General features: G+C 37.5%; 1 protein-coding gene across 10 annotated transcripts in view; it reads right to left on the bottom strand.

Moving 5' to 3' along the window:
• kif21b (kinesin family member 21B) overlaps window positions 1–14,836 on the bottom strand; it is a 74,972-nt gene continuing 60,136 nt past the window's right edge. For 3 of the 10 annotated variants that reach the window (XM_044121402.1, XM_044121399.1, XM_044121397.1), the window contains 3 exons: window positions 14,563–14,762; window positions 13,640–13,774; window positions 8,123–11,557 (listed from right to left, as the gene is read on the bottom strand). In XM_044121402.1, the coding sequence (XP_043977337.1) occupies window positions 13,675–13,774; window positions 14,563–14,762 (300 nt within the window). In that variant the 3' untranslated portion in view covers window positions 8,123–11,557; window positions 13,640–13,674. Of the gene's footprint in view, window positions 241–3,881; window positions 4,053–4,585; window positions 4,986–8,122; window positions 11,558–13,639; window positions 13,775–14,562; window positions 14,763–14,836 lie in introns of those variants that run through there. The other 7 variants (XM_044121405.1, XM_044121404.1, XM_044121401.1 and 4 more) reach the window with 6 other exon arrangements.

The raw sequence follows: 14,836 nt of genomic DNA on the forward strand, positions 1-14,836 counted from the left end.
GCGTGGGAGCTTCTTGTTTACCAGCATGGTGGAGCTCGCCTTCTACCCCGCAGTGGCGCTGATCTACTTCTTTGGAGTGATGAAAGCCTCAAAGGAGGACAAGGTGGAGCTGAATGACGGGGCGTCGATGAACGTGTTCTGCCTGTTTGTGTTGGCGCAGCCCTTGTGTCTGGTGATTGGAGGATACACCGGCATGGCCACCTACCTCCTCACAGCTTTGGTCTCCTACAACTTCCTGCCCTGGAGAGAGACGAAAAAGAGGGATGTGAAAAAGAAGAAGAAATGAGCACAAAAGAAGAAGAGATGCAGAACAGATTGCATGTGGAAGAATGTATAAACGCGAGAACTAATGTAATTTGACTGAGCACTTCAGTGTTTGCTTCTATCGATAATAGTTTTGACTTTTAATTTTCTCCCATGTATTCTGGGGCAACAGCCAACGAATTATGTCCAGTTGCTTTAGACATAAATGCTTCACACATGAAGAGATTCTCTTTATGTGATGTATTGAAACATCTATTAAACCTCTTGGGGGTTTAGAGTGGATAGGAGGCGAGATGTGATGCAACAGTAAGCTGCAGCTGACATGGTGTTGCGTTTACAAAGTGTCAAAGATGGATGCTGATCCTTCTCTTTTGTCTTTCATGAATCCCTTTTGCTTTGACAGCTGTACTACAAGTGTATTTGGGGGCCTTGGTAAATAAATGCTGGACATAAACGTTTATGAAAAGCTACAGACCTCCTGAATTTTCAAAATGTGAATAATTGTTCTGCTCATTTGTGAATTTTCAATAAATAAACTGTTTTTTCACAATATGTTGAAAAAAACAGAAACTTAATGGCTGTGGGAGATACAGAGGTCTACTCATCATCAGTAGGAATTTCATGTTAATTTTGTCATTTTAAACCTTTTTTTTTTGATAGGCTGATATAACAACATACATGTATTTGCATTTATTTACAGTTTTTCTTAATTCTTTATATTGAGCCTCAGCATGATACAACTGTCACCATGCTTGACAGCTGGTGCAGCATTCCTAAGTAAGCCTCACATTTGCCACCATAATCATACCATTTCTCATTGGGACCAAATAACTCAAATTAATTTTTGTTTTTGTCTCAACATAAAACTTTTTTTTAGATGTTTGGATTGTTTCTGCTAATTTTGGTGGACAATGGAGGATTTGGGAAGAGCTCTGCCCTTAACACCATTGAAAAGTCATGCTCTATGAATAAAAGCTAGGTCTCATTAGAATAAAAGAATTAAATCTATTTCGACTCAAAATAGATGTCAAATATCCCATATTATTAGAATTATCCCACTGCTCATTGATGCCATCAAAAAACAATTCAGGTTATTATTTATGCCAACAGAAGCTGGCATTTATCCATGTTGTTGAGGCTGTATGTAAATGGGACAATTCAAATGTCAGATAAGAAATTACTTCCATTTTCAGGGTAAGAGTACGATTTAAAATCTTTGTAATGCTTGCATCCAAAACTTCTGCTTTCTTTCAGATATTCTCTGCTCTCCATCAAATCTGTGTTCGCCCGCTCAGATTTTATGCTTCTTGCACACATATTTTCTCCTTCTGCTTGCTTTCTTCTTCTTGTGCAAAAAAAAAAAATAATTAAAAAAAATTAGACTGTATGTACATTAAAGAAAGTCCAAAACAACTTCAAGCAATTCTTGTTTATAAAAAAATTAGGGATGTTAGCTGCTATGCAAGCACTCAACCACAAAAAACATGAGTGAATGTACACATCTGACTGAAACAGCTTGCTTGGTTTGGCCATCTGATTATGATTCATTCTTGTAGTTTTCCTAAATTCAAAAGATTGTGAAAATGAATAGCTTCAGAGAATTACAGTGCATGTGTGAATATAATCAGTATACATAGCAGACAAATCTTTGAGTTAAAATGAATTTGCTGGAACTGCTTGGTCGCTCATTGTAATTAAAGCATCTCGGGGCAACAAATTGGCCAAGCATGAACAGGAAACAGTAAGCTTCTGGCTTTGAGTTGCTGTGAGTCTTGTGACTTTTGCATGGTCTAATCTCTAAAACTAAAATAAACTAATTCAACAACTAAACATGAGCACTAATTCTTCTACTTTTGACTGTTGTATTAGTTAAGTCTGCAATGACTCAGAGCCACTAATTATAATTTTTACTTCAGGAAACTTCTCCTAAAGTGACAGATGGCTCATTTGATCAAATATTTAACATATTCCACACACTGTCAGGAAAAAAAATTAAATATTCTCAAAGCCAAAAAAAAAAAAACAACATGTGGGTTTTTTTTAATTATCCTCCTGTGTTCATGAATGACAGTGTAACCCTCTCATGTGGTTAAGCCTGGTATCACAGAGAGGGCTGTGTGTGCAAACCCAGACTCAAAGAGCGAGTGCATAATGGGATTGAACTGCTATTTGCTCTGTAGTCATTTTGTTCAGAAGTTGTGCAGATGCTTGCTGTGTATCTGAGGCTCAGTAGGAGAGTTTTTGTTTGTTTCTGATTGGGATTTCTTTTTAGGTATTTTTTTATTATTTTGCTCCGTGTTGAATCCTCTGTGAATTCAAGTCATAGAGTCAGGATGTAAACAAGTTATTTCTCTCAGAAGGATGCTAATTTGTTTGCCTAATAAAGTTAGGTTTATAATTTAAAATAAAGGCGATGGCTTTAAGCATCAGTGATTCCAGGTTTATTGCAGTTGCTTTCAGAAATATTTACACCTCTTGTAGACAATCTGTTACATATTAAGAAAAATGGCGCTTTTAAGCAATATTCCAATTCTTTGAGATGTGCTAGGATTTGCATATATGTCAGTATGGTGTGACATGCAGTCAACAAAGTGATAACAATTGAGATACTATGCCATAATTTAGTAAAATTTAGTTTCAGACAAAGAGAAAATGGTGCATACTGTATACCCTAGAGAGATTCATCATCCTTGATGAAGGATGACGAATCTTCATCCTACTATACACCATGACAGAGTTTCAGCTAATAGCTCTTGTGCAAAGGTACTATTTTTATGCCTGTCAAATTGTGCTACCATTGACATTTATTACTGATGCAATTTAAGAAATGGGAGCAAATTATGTGTTGTTGTGACAGCCTCATAGAAACAAAATGGCTAAAGACAATTTAAACAGAATCTGCTTGCAAAGTTGTGATTTATGTGCAGAAAAAACAGAAAGCTTTTTTCGGAAAATAGTACAGACAAAAAGGAGAAGTCATTAAAACCTCACATGAAAATAATGATGGGTTTTAGTCAGTTGGACTGATGTAATCAAGCTAACTGTATGCATTTCCTAAATAAGCTTTTTTTTTTTCTTTTTCTTTTTTGCAGTCAAATTGGTGAAAACAGCACATCAATAGTTATCAGACTAAAACCAGCTTGGTAAATGCTGTATAGTTGCCCAATTTGTGTATGTAAAGTTCTGACCTATGTGGAAAAATCTTTACACTAAGAGTAAAGATTTTTGAAGTTACAAGATGATTGGCATTGTCTGTCAGACACTGACGGATCAGCTTGCACACACACAGTTAGTGGAATGCCGTGTGTGTGGGTGTGTGTGTGAGAGAGAGAGAGAGAGAGAGAGAGAGAGAGAGAGAGAGAGAGAGAGAGAGAGAGAGAGAGAGAGAGAGAGAGCGAGAGCGAGAGCGAGAGCGAGAGCGAGAGCGAGAGCGAGAGAGAGAGCGAGAGAGAGAGAGAGAGAGAGAGAGAGAGAGAGAGAGACAGAGAGAGAGAGAGACAGAGAGAGAGAGAGACAGATTCAGATGCATTCAAGTGAATTTTCAGAAGTTTGTTTTTTGGAGAAAGCCGTCGGAGCACAAGCTGCTGGGATGTGACTGACTTTGTGCGTGGCTGTTTGTCACAGGCATCTTCAGATGGGTTTTGCCTCCTCTGAGACGTTAATGGCCATCGTATATCACAGTGCTTGCGTCTCCCATCGTGGCTGAGACAGGCGCAGCCTGACACAAGTTAATGATCAGAGTTTGCACAGGAAATGAAGATTGATGAGATTTGAGTCTATTGCTGCCCCTGAAATAGAAAGAAATGCACAAGGATGACAAATACCTCCTATATGTACATGACATGTTTCATGGTGGGTTTGTCTGCTTATCCTAAGTGATATACAACATAATCACAATTTTATGTTGTTTGGGGCTTTCATATCAAGTTATGTAAAACACAGTTAGGTAATTACTATAAAATAAACCATGTAATCGGATTAGAAAGAAATTTATCTCAATCATAAAAATCGCACTACGTTTTTTCATAGTTAAAATATTAAATATTTTACATTATTTATTGGAACACAAAAATCTAACTTAAAGTCTTCTGGAAAAAAATACAGAGCAAAACGGAAATGTTTTCATAAATATAATTGTACCCTTTCAATTTTCGTTAAATGTTTTCTTGCTATTATTTACATTGTTCCTAGATTTATCCTATAGAAGTCATTTTGGTAAAACATTTATGTTGGACAGTATAAAGTTACACAATACCTGGTTACAAAAAGCAAGAAAAATATATTCAACATACAAAATTTAAATTTAAAAAAAAAACTGAAATTGGTTTGAACTCATTTATTGGATTCTTCATTAAATATTTATTTACATTATTCACAAATAATTGTACATGGCTTCATTACATGCATATTTATCATATATAAAAACTGTACACACATTTACACTACCGAGGGTAAGACACACCTTACCCAACAGAAGACACACCTTGCCTCTGAACCTACATTTTTATCCTAAGTGTACATATTTCACATATATTGTCAGATATTGTGTTAGCATGACACGAGATCCTGGAGGAAATCTACTGAAGCAGCTGTAAGAGAAGATGCGTGTTGAAGTGTGACAGAGTAGCCAAGTGCTCTCCCGATCAAGAGCCCACATGATGGTGTGTAAACGTCATTCCATCCCCTCTGCAGCCCAAGACAAAGCAGCAGCCCTTTTCTGCCTGGATGATAAAGTAAGCAGAAGTACTTACTGGCTTGAAACAGAACTGAAGGACAATCCACAATCCCAAAAAGCACATCTAGCAGATTCATGAGTTTTGGTGGATGATTGTCAAAGTCCTCAATACACTTTGTTTTTTGCAGGCAGTCAGGAGAATTGGCTGAGGCACAACGCCAATGCTAAGAACCTTGAGAAGCTTCAATTTTGTGAAACATTAGATCTTTCTATAACATACAAACAGTGGCTACTCATATCACATTGTTTTTTTAATTATTTGTTAGAATATGTCTGGAAGGTTGTATACTATCAATCTTAAATTTAAAATAACTATAGCAATAACAACTCTGTAAGGCAATACTCTAAAAAACATAATTGCCTATTTCATCTGGAAATAGAGTAATTTTAGGCAACGGGTAATATTAGAGGGATAGTTGGTTTTTGCTAAGTGGGTTTGTTGTTTAGTAGTCAGTATATTACCTGATGTAGTTGACAACAGTGAGATTAATCTTAGCCTTGAAAACCAGGCTGAAGTTATCAGGAGAGAATCAAGCTAACACTACCAATAGCAGGCACATTCAAAAGCAGCGTACTGCCATATAAATAGTACTCAATCTTTGTGTGATATTTTTTTTGTTTCACCTAACAGGGTAGTCCTGATTTTTTACTCATCAGTAAAAGCTCTCTTACTTCTTGTAGAAACATCATTGTGAGCTTGCTGGAAAATAAGTCCTGAGTAAGTTGAAATGTAGTTGAAGATACTTTCCCTTTTTTAAGTTGATGTTAGGAATTTCCAACAAATAAATTGAAAAAGTTTAAATTACTGGACATAGCATCACACAGGAATATCTTATCAGAGAAAAAAAAGCTTCCTACAGAAGGCCAGTGTAGAGTTTGGTCCAACGTTTCCAGGCAGGCAACTTTCATATTACTATTACATTGTGGATTTGTAGGTTTGCCAGTCCACTAGGGTCACTGTGAAAATAGCTTTTGGTTTTTGTGTCAGTAACACAGACCATGATCAGCTGAAAAAAACCAGCACCATAATTGGGTTTCTGCGAAGTTGTAGACCAAACATCATTTCACATTTATATGAACATTTTCAGTTTAAGTTGTTTAAAATAGCTAAAGTCAGCTAAAACAGGGGAGTACATCTACATAGCTTGTTAGTCATCCAACACTCAGGATTTACAAAATTTTTCTACAAGCCTATGGAGTTATGATATGTAAAGGAGCCATTAGTGATGATAACTCTACAGAAACTCACTTCTGCACTCTGGAATTAATCATAATGGATGTTGCTAACGTTAGCACTATTTTTTTTAACCTTAGATCTGTGTTGCTATGGAAACTGAAGCAGCTAAATGTTTCTCCAAACAAAACCCACACTTTCCCAGTTTATTCTCAAAACTTTACTAACAGGTAAAATGTCTTCTTAAGACTAAAATTCCAAACCTAAACAATTCAGCTTTTTAGGTCTTTTAGTGGGACCTAAAATATTCCCCTAAAGGATTTAGTGGGATATTTTAAACAACTCCAGCTCACAGTCAGCATAACAATGAAAACAGCAATGTAAACAAGTTTTACATGCAAAAGTGTACTCAAAACAAATAGGCAATCTAAAATAGGAATATTGGTTTTTGACGTTTCAGACAATGAAAGAAATACATCTTTAATGAGCCTGTGAAGCATTTAGCTTGATTTCCCCCCATAAAAATTTCTCACTTTTTCTCCAAACTGTGTCAACCATTCAACACAACCCTACCTTAAAACAAATTAAATATCCCTTTCAGAAGTATTCTGTTTTGGTGTGTCTGTATTTGCCCAAACCTTTAAACACAAGTTTTCTGTGCTATAATTAGAAAATGACTGTGCTTCTCCAGACAGTAGAGTTCGTCACGTGAAATAAATCCAGAAATAAATCAGGATGCTGAGATTTACACTGAGCTGGAGGCGACCAGTGTTGGGCATTTAAACAAATAAATGCATGCTGCGTTCAAAGCCGCCTACTGCTTACTTCTGACTCATTTTTTAAGACTTCTTGCAGTATTCTGGGAGGCTTAACCTGTAAAAGGTTCCAGGAAATATCTCTTAATGTTTTTCAAAATACGAGTGATTTGGATAAATTTGCATGATCTACCAAGGATGAAATTTTACTTGACAATTAGATAGATTACATTAGAATGTTTCTTTCTTCAATTCCCACGCTCTTTTTTTTTTAATGTTTTGACCAGACATTTAAGCACTTTGCATTGCGGTATGCAGCTAGTGAGGTAGACTATTCCACTGCATACTGATGGGGTTTTTTTTCTCATTCCTATATTTTAAGATATTTCCAGCATTCTTGAGAAATTGCCTATTTTGTATTGCATGAATCAGAATGCAACCCTTAGCAAGATCAGCATACATTCCTGATTGCGTAGTAGACAGTTTAACATGTGGTTTGTGGTCATTACTGACAACCGAACTTGAATATCAATACACAACTAAGAAAAAGAAGATAAAGTCTCCTTAGCATCTATAAAGTTGTGGTATGCCCTAAAATGGGATTAAAAAGCAAATCTGAAAGCAAGGACTACATTTTATTTTTTCCTTTTTCCATCATATAATATTTCTTAGACATAATATGATAACTTACTTCTAAACCTACAGTAGATTTAAACAGGTGTGCTTTTTTTTTTGGACAATGTCTGCATTTTTTTAATAAGGTAATATAAAAACATGGCTTCATCTACATCTAGAAAACAGGGTGTAGAGTGTTTGCAGCAAGTTTGTTTTCCAAAGTGCTTGTAAATCCTAAATTGCAGACATCAATCTGAGACCAACTGATCTGAAAGAAGTCAGTTAAACTCAAATTCATTGCTACAATGCTTAAAAAAAATCATATGGTACAATTATTTACACATCAAGTAATGGGGTGGTGCTGAATAGTTTGAAATGTCAAAGCTTGAGGTCAACAGAAAACAGTAAAAGGTGCATCTCAATAGCTTAGAATATCTTCAAAAAGGATTTTTCATAACAATTTTTAAAGTAAAACTCTTGATATGTCGTTCTATGAATCTGCTATGCACTTTGCTTTACAACCATGTTGAAGCTGCAGTTATCTCTGTTGCTTGTGGACCTTTTCGTCTTTTTTTTTTCCTCAAGGCTCCCTTACTGATGCAGCACTCTGTAAACAGCCAAATCCTTTAAAAATGACCTCAAGGTCCTTACTGAGGCTGTCCATGACTGTCTGCTGGACAACTCTCAAATATGCAGTCTTATGATGATAGCAATTTTAGAATAATATTTTTTTTATTATTGGCTTTAAAATAAAAATATCTAATTTTCTGACAAGTTTTTGTTGTTGTTGTTGTTGTCATTTTCAGGTCACTTTCAGTTAAGATCTCTGTTCAAATAGTTCTGCACCAAAGTATATTAATGGGTGAAAAAAGTGTGGGAGGAAAAAAATCCACACCGTATTCAAAAGATTGGGGCAAGTGTACAATCACCAAAATTAACGGACAAACCTGTAACCAATCCATAGAGTACACAAGTTTTACCTTTCAATAATATTCAAATCTATTCAGATGCACCACGTAAACTCTTTGCCTGGTCCGAGTAACTCTTATACTTGGCATGCTGTTCAGAGTCCAGGAAAAATAACCATGTCAATGGTAATAAATAATCACTTAGATCAGCAACATACAGACAACTAAGTCACCCACTGAACAGCAACGTTTGAAGAGGTTAACTCAACCAATCGGCACAACTGACATTTCAAACCCTTTAGCAAATGTACAAGCGATGGGCAGCAGATTATCTAAAGCTGTGGAACAACAGAGCCTCTAAAAACAAGCAGAAGTCTAAAAGAGCAAGAAAAAGAAAGAGATAACCTAGTATATTCACTGCTATCACTCTGAGCCTGGTGTGATGGTGAGCAGGGTCAGTTAGGCTAATTAGCACAGAAAAATGCAGTGAACAGTCAACAGATTCATGGTCAAGGTTTCCTCCTCTTTTCCTCTGTGGAAGTTCATTACCCTGCTAATGACCACATTATGTACCAGTCACTCCAGCTTTACAGGACAGATACTTACATATTTTACATACTGTACACATTTTAAAGATGTCATCATGGTAAAAAAACAAAACAAAAAAAACACAAAACAAAGAAAAACAATATACATCAGTGCACATTTTCAAGGCATTCAGTTTTGGCCAGTTTGGGAAGGTGCCATGTAAAACTGGCACAGTACATAGATAAGAAGTAAAGGGCATCAAATGGAAAAGTGAAACATGGAAAATGAGTATTTCACAAAGTGGTATGAAACACTGACAGTACCATTTCTGTTCAAAATAATAATATTCTCATAAACAAGGCATTTGGTTGGTAGAAAAAGCTAGTTCGCAGGGTCACATTATGACTAAAGTTTGAAGTCATCCTTTCACATATACCTGAGTTTCTAATCATAACAAAATATTATTCAAGACAACGTTTTATTAGAATAATCATGTTTTATCCCCTAAGCAGAACACTACAACCAAGAAAATTGCTTTTGGCAAGTTGAAGCAGCTTCAGATTCATGTTGGACACATAAAGCAGCAGCAGGACATTTAACAGGAAACTTGTTTTTTTCCTACTTTCTTCTCCTCTGAACTCGATTTTCTGATCCAAGCATCACTCGTAATTTAACTACGTACTGTTTCGACTCTGGGTCTTCTGCGAGGAAAAGTGCACCAAATGAGCAAAACATGGTTTTTCAAAACAAATATTGCTAAGCAGAACATGACTAGCAGACATAAACTGTTTTTGTTTTTCTGGGTTTTTTTGTTGTTTTTTTTTTAAATCAAACAGTAAGACGTCTGAGTGGCAGGAAGCTTGAAGTTTGTCCCAGCTTCTTTTTTTTTTTCTTTTTTTTTTTGATGGGGTGTTAAGCAAAAGGTAGGATATAATGGAATAATGTGGAGCTATTTTCAGTATTAGGAGGTGTCAGGCTACCAAAAGGCAATGGAGGCGACTTTTAGAGCATGCTGCAGTCCCTAAGAGTGTATGTCTCTGTGTTGTTATGGCGACTCTAAATCAACACAGTGAAAGATGCCAAGACGCATCAAACAAGATGGATAGCCGAAACATCCTCTCAGACTGTTTATTTATCCGTGGCATGTGCATATGTGCGTGTTGCCCACACGCCTAATCTGCCACATAAACAGATTTGTACATCAGTGCACAGGCGCAGGAAGTTTATTCCTGCTTGAAAGTGTAGCAGCTAAATGGTGGGTGGAAGAAAACTGGGGATCAAAAAAAAAAAAAAGGAGTGGAAAGAAAAGAATCCCTCTCAGTGATGACCTACTTTCACACAAGAAATTTTGCCTGAAAAGCAGCTGGAAGATCCAAGCTCTAATTAAATTGGCTTCTGGATGAAGTTAAGAAGCTTGAAAAAGGTGGACTCCAAAGTAAGGTCAGTGTGAAGCGCCAACTTAAAAATGAAAAAGACAGAAAGTGTTGGGGGGGGGGGGGGGCGCTTGAATGATAAATGGCAAAGACGGCACCCGTGCTGCAGGTTGACAGCATTACAATCTGACATTTTGGCCGCAGTGCAATACCTGCCACACATCTCCGTGAGGAGTGCTCATGTTGTCAGCAAACTGCACGTCTTTTTCTTACTTTGGCTGCAGTTAGCTTTTTCCAGAAAAGATAATGAGATTCAGTCAGGTCCTGCTGGACCAACGCTACCTCCATATCCGTTCTGCAACCAGACGGTGTGATTGCCAGGGGGCCCACACAGGACACATCCATACAGCGATAGTGATTAAATGAATGACTTAGAGACATAAAGCACCAAGTGTTTCCACACAAAGACCTGTAAAAATGTTATCTTTTTTTTTTTTTCTAGCCACCTCAGTTCAGAGTTCAAAACGAGTGAGGTAGGAAAAACAATAAATTAGAAATTATAACAACAAAAACACAAACATGATAAACAACCAGTCATACACCTGCTAAAACTGGATACCAATTAGTGGTAGTCTGTAATTTCCCAGTGACATTTGAGCAGCAGTCCACCGATCCACTGCCATGACCATTTAACATGATTATCCAATGTGCTCAGTATCTAAGCAGCCACAATGTTTGTGAGACAGTCCCTAATACTGCAGTCCAGCAGATACATAAGCAGATTCATATCTCATTGCCTGAAACCTTGGTGAAAGAACAGAAGGACACTTTCATTTAGTACCAGGCTGCAGGTGGTTGTTTTCATGTCAGGTGAGAAATTGTTTGCTTGGCGGATGCTTCGCCAGGCTGACAACATTTATCTCCAAGTAGCACCACAGCAGAATGGCACTTTGAAAGTTGGCAGTAAAATAAAAAAATAAATAAATAAAAAAAATTTCTGAAAGGCATATTTTTTGACTTCCCGGTCCTCCGTTTTTCTGCATGATCCACACCTTGATTGCCTTGGAAACTGCGGCTGAGGCGTCACATCGTGTCGCTGGAAGCGGCTGCTGTTGCAGCAAGATGGTTGACAGAGGATACACAGTCACTTTGCTTCTCACCTCTTCCTCCACACCTTTGACAGCCAGATCTTCACCGTCTTGTCGCTGGAGAGGAAGAGAGAGAGAGAGAGAGGAGGGACAATGAGCGAAGTAAGAAAAGCAAGGAGAGCACAACAAATGGAGGAAAAATAACAGAAGATAAATCAGGCAGTCCAGCCTTCCAAAACAACTGGTGTGCATCGGACAAATTAGAAAGACGCATATCTCAAAGTGCACTTCACTAATGTACATGCTCAACACACACATAATTAAAAAAAACATTTTTCACAAAGGCAGTGACTCTTCACTGGAAAGCTGGCCTGCATTGTCATGAAAACTCAAACAGAGCGTAGTTTCATTCTCTTGTTGCACTTTGGCACACACACGTCCACCATCTTCTCGTAAATCAGATAAAGCCTGTCATTAGTTCTTTTAATTTGAACTCAGTAACACAATGAACTTCATGAGAGAACAGTTCATCAATGTCATAATTAAATGCCCTCTACATGGGAGTGAATGCAAACGTTAACTGAAAAACTTTAAATCAAACTTTAGCTAATTTGCACAAAATATATGCCTCTCTGTTCACTTTAAACCAAACAATACAGACTTTTATTTTGCAACTGGATTCTGTTCAGTTCTCCTCATGCAAGACCCTTCTGCTGGTTTGCACCTGAAAGTTTCTCCAAAACGGCAACAAAGATGCCGCCCTATGTTTGACAGTTCTGTCAGCTAGCATGTGCGAGGAGAAGGGGAGCATTAACTTTCAGATGAACTGAAAACCTGGGCTGCTGTCACCCTGGATTTGTCCAGGAACCTTTGTTCGATCGGGTAACTTTCATAACTTCATTTAGTTTGGCTCTCTTTCACACTGCAGTGTTCAAACCAGATCCAGCACCTGGACATCATGCCGTTACAACAGCTGCTCATTGCGGCACCATCACAAAACTTTGTCTGATGCAAGCAGCAGGTGAGGCAGTGAGGTTTTGAACATGTTGCTCTCTGTATGAGAGATCAATGCAGCAGCAGTAAAAAAAAAAAATGACTGTGGGGAGAGAGAGAGACTACAGCGTGCTGCTGGGGTTACACAGATAAGTTCCCCATCTCCTTGACCGCAGTGCCTGCATGGTGCTTTGTACAGGTCTGCAAGGGTCCAATTCATGAAATTTTATTAACAACCACAAGCAACTCAAATTTTTGTGACTGCAAATGCCATGTGAACACAAATTTATCCAAGAGCAAATGGAAAAATGGTAGGAGTGATTGATTCCAGCAATATTTTTGATCTGCTGCCTTTAAATTTCTACCCGACACCAACTCATTACTTTGCTAAAAGTCGAGTATGAAACAGAATGATACATACACAGCATATAAACAATTATTTGTGTACACGCAACTGGCATGTATATAAAGATTTGACTCTTTAAAGGTTTAGTGATGCCATCACCACGAGGGCCACTGGCACTAAAATATAAGCAGTGCTTTCAGAGGCACTGTGATTCAAAAATAAAATTGTCCAGTTGACTCCATTTATTTTATTGAAATTAATAGTAATTAATTCAGATTTTTTATTCTCACTGTATTTATTTTGTTTGTTTTTTATTTTAATCAACCATTTATTTTTTTTAATTATTGAAATGAAGTATGTATTTAACTACAGCTGCAATTTGATAATAAAAAAAACACTTCCACAGAAATATGTATCTGATCGTGATTATTGGTTTTGCCTGTTAGATTGTAAAATAAATTTTTAGAGTCAAAGTTTGGAGCATGAGCAGACCCATCAGTAGTATCAACGTTACTACAAAGAAAAATATGTCAAAGTCTTATTACTGCCCGATCACGCAAAACTTCCCCTATAAAGGTTTTTGGGACAAACTGGATTGAGATTGTTATTCTCTGTTGTCCTTGATGTGGCAAGTGCCCAACAAAACATAACTACAAAAAGCAAAACAACAGATTCTTTAAAGCCAAACAGAGAAGGATTTTGAAAGAAACCAAAAACGAAAAGAGCACAAAATGAAAAACAGGGCAGAAACACAAAGAAAAAGAATTTAAAAAGTGGATTTTAGGTACAAAGGTGAAGAAATTTCAAAGTTGGGGAAATACAAACAACAGGAAGAAAAGAATGATCGGCTAAGAGAATACCAGAGGAAAGGAGGTTCGGTGTGCAGAGGACACAATCAGGGGAGACTGGTGGCTCGGCCCTTGATGGCCAGGACCCGACGAGGAAGACATGGGGTCAAGCCTGGCACATAGTTCCACAACTTCACCCTGCAGTCACTGGGATCCACGGGAGGAGGAGGAGAAGAAGCAGGAGAAGGAGTACAATGAGGCGAGAGGAGAAAAGCAAAGTGTGGAGGTCCAAAACAGGAAATAGTTGGTCGTAGTGAGGATGGCGATGGAGCAAGAGAACAACAAGAGATGATTAATAAAGTTTAAGATGTGATGAAAGATAGCAAGGAAAAGACCCAGACAGCTAAACCAGCACTATCTTTGTTTCATGCCATTATGAAATCAAAGCTGCAGTTCAACACTCTCAGCAACTCTGGACTGAGCTGCTTATTAGCTCTCAAAACGATTCAGTCTTCCACAGAAAGATTGCCTTTTAGGTAAAGGGCAATCTTTTTACTTCTGATCTTAGCATTTTATATTGATGAAAATTTGAACTTTATGTCATTTGGCATTTGTAACTCCAAAGCTCTCATTAAATCATTTCCAGAAGACTTCAATAAAGGACTACCTACAAATCATTTTACATGCATGAACAAACTGGAAACAAGAAAATACTGGTTGAGGGTCATTTCTAACATAAAGTCCCTTGCAAAAGTATTCACTAGTTTACATTTATTGACATTACAACAGCAAACTTGAAGCTCATTTTGGATTCTTGGTTTGTAACATAGCCCCTGACCCCCCACAAAAAATATATAAATTGTTGTTAAAGCTTGAAGTGTGTGGCTATATGATGGGTAAAAATGAAAAACATTCAATTGCTGTTAACATATTTGCAAGAAACCGTATAGAGCTGTAATAGGACGCAGTTTGTCCATATATTTCTTTAAACATACCTGGAGGCTGTAAAGATATGCCTGGAGTTGGTGCATATGGCATTAATGGGGCTGTCATGACCTCTGACCTCTCCTATGGGCGTAAAGTTTTCCACATTCCACACCTTGAGCATGCCGCCCCGACAGGCACTCAGCAACATGGGCCGGCCAGGTACATAGGCCAGAGCGCACACCCAGTCCTTGTGGGCATTCGGGATTTGCTGTGAAGTCAGAGCAGACCTGCATTAGGAGCCGAATAAAAATATATATATATAAATATGTCTGACATCCACTT

Source organism: Gambusia affinis, linkage group LG07, assembly GCF_019740435.1.
Source record: "Gambusia affinis linkage group LG07, SWU_Gaff_1.0, whole genome shotgun sequence".
NCBI lineage: Eukaryota > Metazoa > Chordata > Actinopteri > Cyprinodontiformes > Poeciliidae > Gambusia > Gambusia affinis.